Here is a 16,164-nt window from a genome sequence, read left to right on the forward strand (position 1 = left end):
CCTTCACTCAATTTGTTTTCTTTCCTGAATGCTACGTAAACCCCGAAAAATATTTGAAAACTTGTTTCGGAGCATCGCTTCTACAACATATTTTTAAAAAAATAGAAAAATCAAGGCGTAGGTACATCGTCAAAAATCGATTTGAAAATTTAAATTTCTAATAAACTTCATTTTGGTTTTAAAATTTGAAATAAAAAGTAGGCATTAAATATCTTTGTTTTGGGATCTTCAAAAATGAGAAATTGCACACGTTTTTTACCTTACTTATTTCCAGGGATATAACAACTATTACGAGGACGCTTTCGTAAAATTCAAGATTCGTTACATTTCAAAAATTTTTAAACCGCCGCATATAATAGTGATATATTTTTTCCAGATTCGCTACACTTATAGTAATTGGTCAAATTATTATCTGGAGTTAGGTACCTCCATGGGAAGAAGTCCCGCTGTGAGGTCACAGACTAAAACATTTAAATATGAATACTGAATGAATAATGAATAAATGCAAAATACTTTCTTCTCTTACGAGAAAAATGAGATTACAATAAGGTCCGATAGTTGAAATTTACAGTTCTAAATTTGGAAGTTAATGTATGTTACATTAGAAAAAATCAGACAGTCATTGTAATAAGCTGGAAAATTTTAATTACCCAGTACTAGAAACAAACTCCAATGCGCGATACATGCTCGTAACGCAGCACGAAATATCCTTTATATCACTTAATATGGCTGGACTGAAGTAAATCTGGTTATGCCGTATCCCAGACAGATGTTTTTCTGTGCTTCCATTCATAGTCAATAGGCATAATATTGTCCGGCCCTTCCGACCATAGACGAGCCCTCCACGATCGGGGCCTTTAACAACAGAGAGGTCCATCTATTTTAATGGGAATAGAATTCAATGGAAACCAAGGTTATCATCGGAATAAACATAGTGAAAAAAATCGCTATCGCCGTAGCCGTCCAATCGGACCCGTTGCGTGATAAAGGATTTCGACATTTCAGTGTGATGCGCAGAAACCAACACATCGTGTTTGCTCATATTCATATACAGTTCACCATAAAATACGAAAAGGATTTATTTCCATTATTGTTCCCCTAAGGATAACTAATGATAATTAAATGGGAAATAATGGGGTCTTGTTTGGTTGACGGTAAAAATCCAATTTTGGTTCAGGGAATTTCTTGGGTCTCAAACCGGGTATACGAATATGAATACCTACCATTGTTACATTTTATCAGCAATTTTCTCATTGGGGTAGCCTCATCGCCCCCACAAATCTGCTGCTGAATATATTGGGTGAATTAATGCAAACCAACTAGCAAGAAAGCCATCCCTAGCTTTGTCCAGGGTTAATCCTTCAAAATATGCCTTGTCAAGGAATGCCTATATTCGTCATCGCGAACTAAAATTTGACGTAGGTACTTTCTAACTCATCGGTTGTTCGCCGAGCCAGGCGTTCTTTGCCGTGCACTCATAGCGCATTCTCTAAATAATGAATAAAGAGGAAAAAATGCGAGACATTTAGAGCGCCACGATAAGGGACATATTTATGTCAGTCTGGGGGCTAAAAACTCGGCGCAGCACAATCTTGTGCGTGAGTCATATTTCACCGCGTTATCATGAAAGCAGAGTTTGTTGCACGATCTATTCAAATGAGATAATTTTTACTCACGAATATTACAGAAGAGGATCCTCAAGTCTGCCGCTAAAAGTGTAGTCAACCACCACGCATTTAAATGCGTTTACAAAAGTCGCCATTAGCGTCGCTGCTGGACAGATTAATCCGAGAAATAAGTTATAATTAGCGGTTTTAACTGAAATTTATATGCATGATGATATGATACTTCAAATTTATTACTTATCAAAGCTATTCCTAGCGAATGAAAAACACTATAATGCAAAATATTGGATAAAAGTGGATCGCATTGCTCCCGTCGTGACCACGCCGCGGACATTTATGAAAACCGATTGAAATGGCAATGGCAACAAAGTGGCAACAGAAATCAGACTTCTATGGGATGGAATTGGGCCTCATTTATGTAGTCCCCTTGATTTTTACTTGTCAACAACAAGTACCAAGTAAACGCTGTAATTTGCCAAAAAGAAAATATATAGTAGTATGAAAAAAAAATCGTAAGTGCCATAATGAGGAAAATTAAAAGAAAGAAAAGCACAGGTCATTGAAAAAGCAGCAACAGCTGGCCAAAATCGCAATATTTTATTGTTTTTCGCGGTATTCCACCACCTAAATGTTCCTTTTTCATTACATTAGCCGAAAGGTATTAAAATACTCCTTCGAAATACATTTTTTTTGTGGCCCACTCAAAAATATTTTATGAAAACTAGCGTTTCAAATTTTCAAATCGACGCCATTTCTCCTTAAAAGTTGTGAAAAATTTTTTGCATTTGCTTCATTAAAAAAGTCATCAAATGGCGCAAACTGCATTGAAAAATATGATTCCTATCCCGAGATATTAAAAAAAAACTGTGGAAATCGAAATTTCGAGCTAGCTTAGAACTGGTGGGCCTCTAGCGGGCTCGAATTGTGGGGAGGTTAGTCCTTTTTGATCCCAAATCCTACGCTCAAAGTCCGAAAAAAAATTCCGGAGGGGGAACTTTTAAACCTCTTATTCGGCTATGCCCTTTCTAAAAATACCTTGTCCATTCTAAAAAGCGACGGGATTAACCGAATTCAGTCATTTAAAGAAGTAATCGATGAAATAAATAAAGAATAACGAAGCCGCGTTATTTTCGACTTAGATAATTTATATCTTAAATCCCGTAGTTGACAAATGGCGCTAAATGTTTTGATCGGACAAAATTAATTTCTCCCTACGAAATGAAAAATGACGAAGTCTTAATGTGATGCGTACGTTATAGTATATCGATGACATTGGATCAAATGGTCTCGAGAGATATAATTATTGTTATTGACTCACTGCCAGCTGCTAAAAAATTTGGCGTTGTGGAATTTAACAGAAATAACAGAAATCATGCCACTTTGTTCTCATACTTTCGTATTTTAGTGTTTTTTTACAGCTTAAAAAATATCGGCAAATTCAAACTGAAAAGGGGCATAACAGAAATGAAGTAGAATGCGCACATTAATCATAGCCTTCGATTTTTTCTAGGCATCAGAAGGGTAATTAATGAAAATATGGCTGAAGTTTTAAGTCATAATTAAATAAATAATATTCTTATATTGAGCCAACATAAAATTTAGTGGTGGCAAGAGACGCCTGATGACGCCCTCCACATTCATCTGCCTACTTATGCTACTTAATGAAATGCCCGCTGTATAGGGATACATATATTGACATGAAAAAGGTTTCCAACACCCTCGACGCAATTTAACCAAGATAGAGGTTTTCGCGCCCAAAATCGTCCTCATTGGCCTTCCCTTACATGGAGCTCTTTATCAGCACCTGAATGGGTCAGCTTTTGTGATTTTTGCATTTTTCTTTTCATTTCACCAGTCATTTTTGGACTGATTTTACAGTGGTTTGATTAGATAAACAAAAAAGTCTCAGCAATCAGGGCCGGATTTACCGTAAGGCAAAAGAGGCACGTGCCTAGGGGTGTCGCAGTCCAAGGGGCGCCTTCTGTCACTTCATGGGAGTGGCTATGCCTTATCATAAAAATCGGGGATAGGGGGGGGGTCAAGTGAGGAGGGGCGCTCAATGGAGAGGTCCCCATAGCTTAACTTTGGGTAAATCCGGCCCTGTCTGCAATAAGGTGGGAATTGAGAACAACTCCTGAAAATCACCACACACATTATCCCAGAGGTACGAAAAGCAGTACGCACTACCAATATCTGCATACAAATGGGCCCAGATAATCCACCAATGGTATGCTTCCTTATGGAAGTAGAAAGTAGGTGCGGTCTGGACAGGTCGGCTGATCGGCGAGGGTCCCGAGCTTGGGGGGGGGGGGGGGGCACAACGCTCGCTCGCATCTTTCGTGAAGCATGTAAGAAAGGTGTCATCAAAAAGACTCAAATTATTTTAACCAAATCTTCTTGCAATTATAACATTCTACGTTTTCATTAGTTGCTTTACACTGCATGCACACTCAGTGTAAAATGATTATATACGAAAAATAAAATAAAGTTATCAGAAGATTGAAGAGAACCTAATGCTTTATTGAAAGAAGCATTCGAAAAGATTATTTTACAGTTTTTTTGGATTTCAGCGCAGTTTCAGGGAACAAATTCAGTGAATAATAGTTAATAGAACGATAATGTATTATTAAATTTTATAAGCTTTGAAATTATTACTTACTATAGAATTTTTCTTTCGAAATGGCGATTTTTATTAAGTTTTATATGTTTTTTAAGAGCCAGAAGAGCCTCAAAATCTATTCCTAAGCATGCGGTTTCCTAAATTTTCCAAGATGAGTCTTTTTTATTTATCTTAAGCCGAGGGCTCCAAATCACGCCAAACCGTCCCTGGTGGAAAGGAATGAATTTTCCGACACTTATTGAACTTAAAGTTGTTACTCTCCCCGAAAGGCTCAGTGCTGCACCCTAAACTTGGTGATTGCACGGGAGAAACATGTAATAATAGAGGCTCAAGAGGCCAGCTTCTACGCTTGGCAGTGAGTCCCATAGGACGACAACACAGCTAGTCGTGGAAACGTCGGAGGAGATGGATATATTGACCCGGGAAGTTACCCTAGAGACCTTGATGATCATAATCCCCCGGGAAAGCCTGAAAAATTCATGTCTCGGAATATTTCGGAATTCCCTTCAAATTCACGGGCGCTCATAAACCCAGAAAACATCTCTAAAAACCAATACCGTCTTGTTTGTTATTCAATGGCTGGCAGAGGCGTAGCGAGGGGAGGGGCCCAGGGGGTCCGGAAACCCCCCAGAAATCTTAAGGCACATAAAAAATAAAATGCGTATGAAGCAAGAGAAAGTATACAAGTAATAAATTATCATTACGTTGTTAAGAAAGGTTTTTCTTTTGGTTAAATATTTAATCAAAACAAATAAAATGTTGAAAAATCATGAATTTACAAAATATTACTTTGGAAAATGATTTTTTTTCGACAAGGAAAATTTAAAAAAGGGGTCAGAAATTCTCTTCTTAATACCCTGTTTTTCTAAAAAATTTCCCCAGACGGTTTTGGACACTCGCCCCCCGAGCGAAATTCCTGGCTGCTTCACACATGGCTGGCTGGTGATGCCTTATCTTGATCTCAGCCACCAATTCCACATAAGGCGTCAGTACTTCAATATTCTATCATCAGGAAGTAAATTTTAGGGCATTTTTCAATAAGTAGGTTCTAATCAGTAGCGGATACAGAAAAAACTTAAGGGGGCCGCAAAAGATACCTTGAGTTACTTTTACTTTTATCGTAATAAAAAATAATCCAGTTACATGTAAATTTTAAGAAGGTTTCGATTAAAGTGATTATGTAAAATACAAGGCAATCTTATGATATAAAAAAGTTACAATCTTGGTTCTGCAATGTTTGGCAATACGGGCGGCCCCACAAAGTGGGGGGCGCGCCCCCTGTGCCCTCCATCTGTATCCGCCACTGGTTCTAATAATGTGAAATAGTACTTGCGGAATTATTATAGATCGCTAGTATCATTCCCCATTGTTTTTCCACATCCCCCCACTTATAACAATCAGTTGCAGCTTTTTGGACAAGTTTACCCTTTAGAATATCTGGATCACTTTAACGTGCCTTTTAATCATAAGTATATCCGTACACATGGATCCCTAGAACCCATCATGGCCATATTGATTATTGAGACTTTTCTAGCACCATGGCCGCTAGTTACCAGTATGGCGACAATAACCGGTGAGTTTAACAGAACCAAAGTACATGACACTTAAAATGCCTCTCTGGCCCGTTTATAAGATTGAAAAAATATTTTCTGTTGATCCCGTCCTGCTTTCCCAAAATGGGGGCCCGCGTGGTCATTCCGTAGTGTGCTTGGGTGATATCGACTCAATAGGTGAAAAAATGCATATTATAACCAAGCAATACTGCTTGCTGGTATGATAAGTTGTGACAGATTTCTTGTTTTTGTCTTGTAACCACAGATTTGAAGATAGAAGTTTGTTGAAGATAGTTTTCCGAGAATTGTAGTCTTAAAGAGATGAGTAATTCAACAATTGGTAGCAATATTAGGGAAAATACCTTTCCATATCTAGAAAATATCTTTGAGTTGGATGAGAATGGTTCGAATGAAAATTTAGCCATTCGCAGGAACTTTGAGTTTAAAAGATGATTTTGAAAGCGGGGAGGAGAATATTATTTAGCTTACAAAAAAATTTAACTGAGAACCACTACAAAAACAAGAGAGAATTAATTGAAGGAAATTAAAATATTGGAGGACCGTTTCTTGAAGTTCGCGGGGGATCCCGAAAGTAATCTTATTGGAACATACCCGCAATCGATATTTTGAAAGCTAGCTGATACTTCTGAATCTGAATCACTACTGAATCAATACGGTAAATTTTGCCTACGTTAACTGCAATTTAGCCCTACCATTTGTTTCTGTCATCAGGCCCTAGAGAGCAAGGAGGTATGGGAGATAGTCTTGTGCAGTGGCGTAACTAAGAATTTGCTTTGGGGGGGGGGGTATGGAGAGACATGGGAGAGGAACCCCCCCCAGGAAACGGGAGATCCGGGAAAATGTTTGAAAAATGTGCCTGAAAATATATTTTACATAATTTTGGCTGTTAAAATTTATCTTTCAGCAGATGACATTATTATATTTCAAAAATAGACAATGTCTTTAAATATTTTTCTTGCCTGAGGCTTTGATCTATCTCCTCATCCACCGTAGTAACGCCACTGGTCTTGCGTACTTCCCTTTCAAATAAACCTCCTAAATGTTCCTCTTCCCCTCAAAGACCTCCCTGATTTTTTTTTCTGGCAACTGCTTTGGTAAGCAGAGAAAGCCGTATAAGAGGCTCAAATATGGATACTCATACATGAACATTTATGAACCCCTTCCCAAGAATGTCGGTAAAAAGTGTACGATGCTGAAAGATTGTATTAACGATTGTATGGGCACCTAAAGAAAACAAACGTGAAATCGACGGTGTGAGGTGAGATAATGTGGAGCATACTAACGTATATTGAACACGTAAGGATGTTTTTATTGCAGGGGCGGTCTGGGATGATTGGGACCCTCGACTGGGGCTCATAATAGGGTCCTCCTTAATGGGGAATCCGGAGGTTCTTCCCCCGGAAATTTTTAGGAAATCGCATTCCCTAAACTGATATTAACAAAAAACAATTCTGATTCTTAAAAATCGGATAAAATTTGATTAAAAAAATAGCAATTTGGTAAGAAAAATACCATGAGCAGTCAGAATTTTACAGCTTATAACATTAGATAATGTATAGTGGTTCTATTATCTATTTTTAAGGAACCTCTAAAATAAACTTCTCGAATAAGCCTGTCTAAAATAGCAACTTGCTCTCTTTCATCTTCTAACACCTCGAATTCATTTATTTTTTATATAATTTTGTTCTCTGAGTACGTGGTAAACAAAGCAACAAATAAAAACTTAGAATTTTTTAATTACAAAAAATACATCACGCGAGCATTGCTGGGGCCCTCAGCGATCGCCGACAAGGCGGCCTGGCCAGACCGCCCTTGAGTATATAAAGTGGAGATACACTGCATCGTTTACGTATTTCATTTTAGCAATCATATTGTGTAAACAAGAAATAGTTTGCCGGCCGCAGAGCGATCGAAGAATTAATAATGAAAGATATGTTCCCCCAGGCGAGACACCACTTTGGTTTTGACACACTATCCTTAAATTCTAATTATAAAGGTATGCAGACAAGACTGGATGATAATAACGACTGCAAATTACGGTTTCGGATCAGATGAATGCACATGACCCAATTTCTCCATGCTAGCATTCTACTCGGAAGCTCTATCATCGGTTTCTCTTGAAGAATTACGACATAAAGAGGAGTCTGCCGAATTATATCAGACCATTGACTCCTCCAGCTCTCCCAGCTCTGAAATAATTTCTACTCGCTGTTTCAATTGGAATTAAATGTGAGAGAAATAGGGTGGTTTCCTATTATTTTTTATTGCCTAAATCGAAAGATTATTACTCCTGGAGTTCGTATTTCACGCTTTTAGATTTTTAAATGACCATATCCATTTTTCGCGATTAAATGAAAAGTGAAAATTTTCAAGCGCGCGAAAATGCGACGGGTAAGTATCAATGCCGGGAAAACTCCGTGTGACGTCGTTCTGGTTTCCGCTGCCGCAAGTGAGGTGACCTTGGGGCGAGACTCTGAGCGCTGATACGACGCAGGATGCTAGCAGGTAGTAGAGTACCCTACTAGTAGGTAACGCTTGGCTTAAATAAGGATTATCAATACCCTATCAAACGAAGGAAACTTTCTTACCATAGGCAATTATAGTAGGTGATTATTAAGAAATGTTTCCCTGAGCTCTGTGCCACATGCATGCATTGGTAATCTCAAACGATGTAAAACTCCTGACAACTCGTATAGAATCTAGGTCCCTGTGACGTCACGTGGAGCGGAATCGCATGGGCGCCAATCCGGCCTTTTTCAAATGAGAATAAAATTGACCATTAACAATGGTCTAAACTGGGATTTCTAAAACCAAATAATTTGTATATTATGAATACACTAATGTTGGGTAACGAATCGCAATCAATGCCTTTCGTTTTCTTTGATGAAGGAAACTACCATATTATAAAATTCTAAGTTTTCATTGGTTGCTTTATTAACAACATTCTCAGGGTAAAAAGATCATGCAAAAAATAAATAAAATAAAGGTATCAGAAGAATAAAGAGAATCTGATCCTTTTTTGAAAAGGTTATTCGAAAAGGTTAATTTAGAGGTTATTTTAGATATCAGTGCAGTTTCAAGGAAAAAATTCATTAAGTAGAGAATAGAACCATAATATATTATTAAATTTTACAAGCTATGAAATTCTTACTTTTCATAATATATTTTTCTTATGTAATTATTATTTTTTTATTTAATATAATCCTTTTTTTTCAGACTTTATAAATCCTTTTCCAGGCATGCAATTTTCTAAAATTTTCCTGGGGAGGACCCCCAAATCCTCCGGTAAGGAGAGCTCCATCATGGGCTCCAGCCGAGGGCCCCCAATCACACCAGACCGCCTGGTAATAATAGATCCCTTAATACAAGAGGAATTGAATAAAAATAATCAGACACAACGGCATTTTTCGTCATTCCATTCTTAAGCATTAATTGATCATCCTTCGCCCTAGCATGATTTTACATTGCAGCAGAATTACTCTCCTCAAAAATAGACACTAAATATTTTAGCCATCGTTATTGCGCTGGAGTTAATGATAGTGATCATTTTTACGAAGCTTATTGGACGTTTGTTCCTGGATGCCCATTCGTAGGTTTTGGTGTGAAAGTACAGCATTACGGGGTGAAGGAAACAAATATTTGGCAATTTTTTGAAGGGTATCCAAAACCCGAGGATAAGCTTTAAAGAAGAAACAGTCGATTTGATATCGATAAACCTTTATGAAGCTATCAGCAAGCGCTCGTCTCGTCCTAGGAGATGGTTTCAAAACATCATTCGTTTCACCCAAGGAGGTAATGAAAAAAGTTACTTTTTCATAACAGCTCATACGCCTTGAAGTGATGAAGGCCATTTAATCTTTTTCATTGAACAATACAGTTTTTTACAAAGACACCAATGGTGGTCGTTTATTTTTAGATAAAAATCTGTTATGGTCTATTCAATACATCTCACTGTAAAAAAAGCTCTTTACATTGTCAAATTTTCTTAGCATAGACACTAACCTTTATAAGAATATTTCAACATTACCCTTAAAATACAGACTGATCTGGGATCATATCCGACCAAAATTAGTTCGCAGGAGGTGAAATAAAAAGATAAGATTGCATCTGCAGATTGGAACATAGCGTTGCACCAAAATTGAATTCATCAAGTGGGCTCTTCTTTTCTAACCATATAACTCCCTTTACTTCAAGACCATTTATACTAATAATGCACTAGCATTTCACATAGGTTTTTAAACAATGGTAATTGAGTTCTCTTTTTTACACACGAATTACATACTCTTCAAGCTCTTTTCGATCAAATGTAATACATATACATCCATACACATGAAGCTGTACATTTATTTAAGTAAAATATGTCAATAAATACAGGAGCCATTATTCTGCGTGGCTGCGCTGGAAATGTATAATGTATACAGCACACAATTAAATAATACAGCACAAAATATATATATTCTGTGGAACAGAGAAATACTCTCAATTGCGACACAAAAATTTTAAATGGCATTACATTACTTCGAATAATTTCAAGGGCTGCAGACGTATTTTTAAAAGGATTAAACCAACAGAAGCAAGATCGAGACGAGTTTCTTCTTCTCCTTCGTACTAAATATGAAGGCGTTCTGAAACAGGAGTGAACCTAAGCGTTTGATAAGCACGTAGGATTTTTTCATCAAGAAAGAATAGGTGGAAAATTCATGCCAACGGCACCATATATTTGAAGGTGACATTTCTTCTGGAGTGTTCTATGAATACGCACGTATGTGCTCGTGTGCGTGGGAGTGCAAACCATTGATTCCTCTTTACGGGAAGGGTTGAGCGGTATTATAATTGAAGGAAAGATAATTATTTCTAGGAACTTGTTTTTTATCCTCGCCGCCACAATTCTGGAGAATCTAGCATGAGACTACAAACCTTTGGTTAACAAATTTAGGCATATTGTAGCTGAATCGAGAAAAGAGCTTGTCCTCGTGTTTACGCAAGTGGGCGTTACGATTCCAGCTAAGTATTCCATAGTGCCATTCACATTTGCACGCGTTCATTTTATATCCGCCGGAAGTGGCCTATCTCAAAGGTTATCGATTATACTTCGCAAATGAGTTCAACGCATGTGGTGTAAAATTCATGTGTTCGTATTTATGCACATTCAGAACAACGAAAAAACTTCCCGAGAACCGTTGATTTCCACAACGCAGGCGATTTCGCTGTAAAAATTAAGGTTGCCAATAGCAACCGCCAATGAATACATTAGACGCAATTCATTTGTTGAATGACAAAAAAAATACCATGCATCGCACAGTAAGCACAAAACACGTGTCATGCATAATGAGATTTACCAAAGCGAGAGTGTTTGGGTTAGCGGGAAATACGAGAAATTCCAAAGGAGTTGTAAATTGATCGATTGTAGCAAGTAAAATGTAATTCAGGGTAGTGATGGACGAAGGATTAAGTGAGTATTATTAAATAAAATGACACAGTCAATCGATTTGAATAACTGAAAAAGTTGAACAGAATTTTCCCCGCTATCCTCTCCATAGTCGACAAATTAAATTTACATGACAGCGGAGGAGTTAACACCATGATGAAGATCAGATACTTCGCATTGGAGAAAAGTATTAGAAATCATAGCTTTCGACGACACTTTGGTAAGGTCATATATTCCTGATGGGCATGATTAACGATAAAGGGTATTATAAATATTCTATATTTGTGGAATAGCCTGTTCAATGACGTGGAGCAAGATTTCATGCTTAGGAGTATGCCCTTAATTCAACACAGAGCCTTAAGCTTGGCAATGAATATAACTTTCAGCATCCTTGAGGTTTCTTTTTGACATTTTCTTACACCATGGGAGCAATAAATCACAAACTGCGGTAAGAGCGGGTGGGAGCCAGCAAGAATTTTATAATAAATATATTTGGCTATAATAGTGGAGGATATTAATTGAAACCTAACGGTATTGAAAGGTATGAACTCAGTTTCGCTGATGATGTAGTGCCTAGACTGCTTTTAAAGAATTTAATTTCAGAAAATCAAAAGTAGCAGTGAAAAATGGATGCGAATCAACCAACAAAATAGCTGCAGATGGAGGTTTGAATGAATTTGTTCCCTAGAGGTTTCTTTGGGGATTAAAAGTAATAAAAGGTGCTCGAAGGAACCTGGATGCGCTATGCCTAACTCATTTTTCTTCATCCCCGAGGTCGTCTAAAAACAGGATTCTATGGCTCAGCAAGAAAAATTTGATTAAATTTATTTTTATACAGCAAGGGACAAACTTGGATCGGTAAGAGCAGAACATCCCATTCACTTACCACGTAGCTTGCCATGGAAAAATCACTAACAATCGATGGCTTTTGCGCAAGTTTAAATTTTCAGCCACATTTTATCTGTAGTGATTAACTTGCGGTCTAAGATAACTTCGCCGTTTTTTTATAAAAATTTGCACCTCCCCCGGAAACAGCGCACATAAGTCTTTAAATTAGGGTGTTCTAGCATTCAACGAGGATGATTCAACACAAACGCTCAAACCCTGGATAGGGGTAATCTACCCAGGCGGGAATCGAACCCGCGACCATCAGTTTGTATAGCGAGGACGGAACCCCGCTGCTACCGAAGCCGGCAAATGTCTATTAACGGCTTTCTTTCCTCATAATCACGAAAACGTGGTAATATTTTGGTGTAGCAAACGCGAAAACATCACTTCCCTAGTCTCTTTAGTTAATAATCAGGTGAGTAAAAATTTATTTCGAAAGATTTGGGAAACCGCCCAACCCACCGAATCCTTATATAACCACAGACCCATTCTCTAAAGGCCTGTTTACACGATACATTTACACGAACGAGTTAATACCTGATTGCATGATCTATTTTTGTGGACCATAACGGAGCATATACAAATTCATGAATTGCATTTGGAACCGGTTCTTATTTTCCGCTCGTGCATTTACACAAGTTGTGTGGTTAGACGGTAAATTTTGGAGTTCATTCTCGCGTTCATTCATTTATATATTAACTCGAACGAGTTGATGTAAACAGGCCTTAACATTTGGAAACGGGAAAGGAAACATCATGTACATGCATTGGCAGGAAACACACCAAAATTCCTTTTTTATTATATACTGGCTGCAAGAGAATTGAAGAAGATGGTATCATCGCTGGTTATAATCGCTGTGAGGTATTATAGCCATAGGGATCCAGAAGAACAAGCCGAAAAAAGATGCGCAATTCTCATGCTTGCTAGCGAAGTTAAAACAATAGTTAAGGCGTGAAATGAGTTTAACAGATTCAGGCGTTACATGGTGGACGTTCGACAGATTTAAATAAAAGATGGTAGCACCTTTTCCACAATATTACAATGCGTACGGCTCGTTTCGGCTCACAGGGCCATCTATCGAACCATTCGTTCTTGTACCAGATGATGGCTCAATGAGCCGAAATGCGTCGTACGCATTAAAATATTGTGGAAGAGTGCTACCATCTTTTATTAAAAAAAACGTGAAATGCTACGATATTCTTTCATGCGATATCCAATATACCTTCGGCGAGAACTCCTCCAAGCATGTTTTGTAAAAATGTTCACCCTCATCTTCGTCAGAAATGACTATAATGACAATTTCCGACTTTCTCAAACTTAAATTCCTGGAATGAAAGCTATGAAAAAGCATTGCTCACTGGTCAAGAAAAGTGGAACCCTGTATTTCTTTGTTTATTCGCGAAACTTTTCAACTTCATTTCAGCTGTAAATTATTAGTACGGACTAATTATTCGCAAACCGCATGCAAAAAGCTAGCTGTATTTTGAAACATAAAAGTCGTGAAAAATTATATTTTCAAGACTTTATCAAGATAAACTCCTATCGTGACAAAAATTTAAAATAATAATATAATACCCACGCATCGATCAGACCTGGCCGGAGTAAATGGCCCATGAAATGGTTTTTAGATCAAGTCAAAAATAAAGTAATTGCAGTAGATTGCACATTTAGAAAGATGTTTTTGATTTTATGCGTATTATTTACTAATTTTGGACTGAAATAGAAGAAAATGAAAGGACGAATTCAATATAAATAAAGGACGAATTCAATGATAAAATATTCATGACATGGAAGCAAAATAATGCCACTTGCTATGGACGTCATTTAAATCAACGGCCTTCCTTCTACAGTCATCTATTTTATATGACTAGATGTACAAAATAAATTTTCGCTCAAATTTATTGGGCTTTGGGCGGATAAATATTCAGGCAGGAAAAGAAACTACTGTCACAAAGCAGACAAAATATGCGATAATCTCTCACACCCTTCTTAATATTAGCGAAGACCATGGGCCGCGCTTAGTTACCAATTAGAAAGGCCTTACAAATTGGATTTTTTCCCTTGTATAAATTGTTGGTGCTTTAATAAAGAGAAAGAACTTTAATGATTTGTCAAATCAAGTAATTACAAAAAAATTACTCCTGAAATCGTTCGATTTAAAAAATCAAAAGTTACCTACGTCAGGCAGTGTTTATCATATTTCCTCTCGTTTTAAGCAGATTTCATTGAGAGACTAAAGGAATACATTGGATATTACGCCCTTTCCCACCATCATTTCAAATACTACGGTTGTTAACCGACAGTAATAAATATATTTTTAATCACACAGGTCGTTCAATGAAGACATCACAACAGTAATACCTAATGAACAAGTCGCGTGAAAAATACACCGATGAAATAAGATGTAGTAAATTTAGTTAAATTATACGTATTTTCTTTCAATATAAACAGTAACTGTAATTGTAACGAGAACTATGTAAAAATTGCGGCTGGAGATTTAAGAAAAAGGTGACTTAGGTTCCTACTCTCGAAGCAGCTACACAGTCGTTCGGTGAGGCGTGGTGGGCGTTTGAACATAAGATTAATTTGAAGAACATTCATGATCTATTGAATTATTTACTTTTTAAATGCTTAGTTAAAATCCAAACAAAATTCTAGTTTAGTAGGAGTATCATTATATGTAAAACAACAGCTAAAAAAAGATTCTGCCGACATAATGAGATCTAAAATAACCCTTTTGCCACTTAAACTCCATTTGTACGCAAAAAATTAAAAATTCATTGTTCTCATTCAATTCAGGAGTTTAATATGGTATTCTTACAAGTACAACAATGATATTCAGTCTTTTAAACTATATAATATGCAAACATCCAGTGGCAAATCAAACAACACAGTCGATAACCCCGATACTAATTCGCATACAAAAAGTTTCCTTTTAATCATGATATCTCCTCAAAGGGCACTGTAAAATAAGTGAATTTTTAACTATTTCAATGGATTTTTTTGATGTCATCTCCGTCTCATTCCTTCTTTAAACTTTCCCTTCCGAATCCTTACCCTTACCCCAAAATTTGTCAAATCTGGTCCTTGCCTTTTCCAAGACATCAGAGGCTAAGGAACGACCAGAGGAGGGGGAAACTAGCGGAGGGAGTGCTTTCATGGGGGAATCTTCGCATTGTGGGGCCTCAAGGATCCTGTAAGGGCTGGCTGAGGCCTCGCCCACCGAAGAAGATGGCTGCTGCGCTGGTGGTGGTGTCGGCTCTTCTGTCTCCGCTCGAGGCTCGTCCTCAACCGCTTTCCCTTCCTCGTCCTCGGCGGGCGGTGGGGCCTCATCGGACGCCCGTCCTTCGCCCGGTGCTGTAGCGGGGGTAGGCGGTGGCAAAGGTTCGGTCTCCGCTTCGGATGATTTCGGGGTACTCTTCACTTCCTCTACGATCTCCGGCGTGGCAGCATCGTGCTCATTCATGTCTTCAAGGCGATTCGCTGTATCTATGTTAGGTGCTGCAGAGCTAGCAATGGGCTCACTATCTGGGGACTTCCATCCTGTAGAAATGAAAGCAGTTGGCGATAGAAACAAGCATGTATTCCCTTAGTTAAGCCATAAACTTTAGAGTGTTTTATGAAAGCTTGGTGAGGACTAGAGTGAAACGTTAAAATCATAACAAAATTCCAGGAATACGAAATATTTTTATCCCTGCAAATAACTATTCTTACAGGTGAGTGATTTCCGTATAGAAAAATGTACCTATTCTCTATCTGATTTTTATTTTAAATACTTATCGATCATTTCGCCACCCTTTGTGTTGGGAATATACAAATAAGGCACATAAATTCTACTCGGTAGGATTAAATAGGCACATAAGCATTATGCGTAAGTACGTGATTTCGACAAGCGGTTGCAAATCATGAAGCAAATAAAAATTTAAAAACTCAAATTAACCAATTTTATGGAGTCCATGCATTCATATCATTACTAAAAACGTCAATGGGTGTCATTTTTATGCTGCGCAGTTAAAACATGAAAGGCTC

General features: G+C 37.7%; 1 protein-coding gene across 7 annotated transcripts in view; it reads right to left on the reverse strand.

The window, feature by feature from the left end:
- Positions 1–9,628: 9,628 nt before the first annotated feature.
- Positions 9,629–16,164, reverse strand: part of LOC124171836 (serine/arginine repetitive matrix protein 1-like) — a 219,521-nt gene continuing 212,985 nt past the window's right edge. For 5 of the 7 annotated variants that reach the window (XM_046551191.1, XM_046551192.1, XM_046551190.1 and 2 more), the window contains one exon: positions 9,629–15,678. In XM_046551191.1, coding sequence (XP_046407147.1) covers positions 15,167–15,678 — 512 coding nt within the window. In that variant the 3' untranslated portion in view covers positions 9,629–15,166. The remainder of the gene's footprint in view (positions 15,679–16,164) is intronic. The other 2 variants (XM_046551196.1, XM_046551194.1) reach the window with 1 other exon arrangement.

Source organism: Ischnura elegans, chromosome X (assembly GCF_921293095.1).
Source record: "Ischnura elegans chromosome X, ioIscEleg1.1, whole genome shotgun sequence".
Classification (NCBI taxonomy): Eukaryota; Metazoa; Arthropoda; class Insecta; order Odonata; family Coenagrionidae; genus Ischnura; species Ischnura elegans.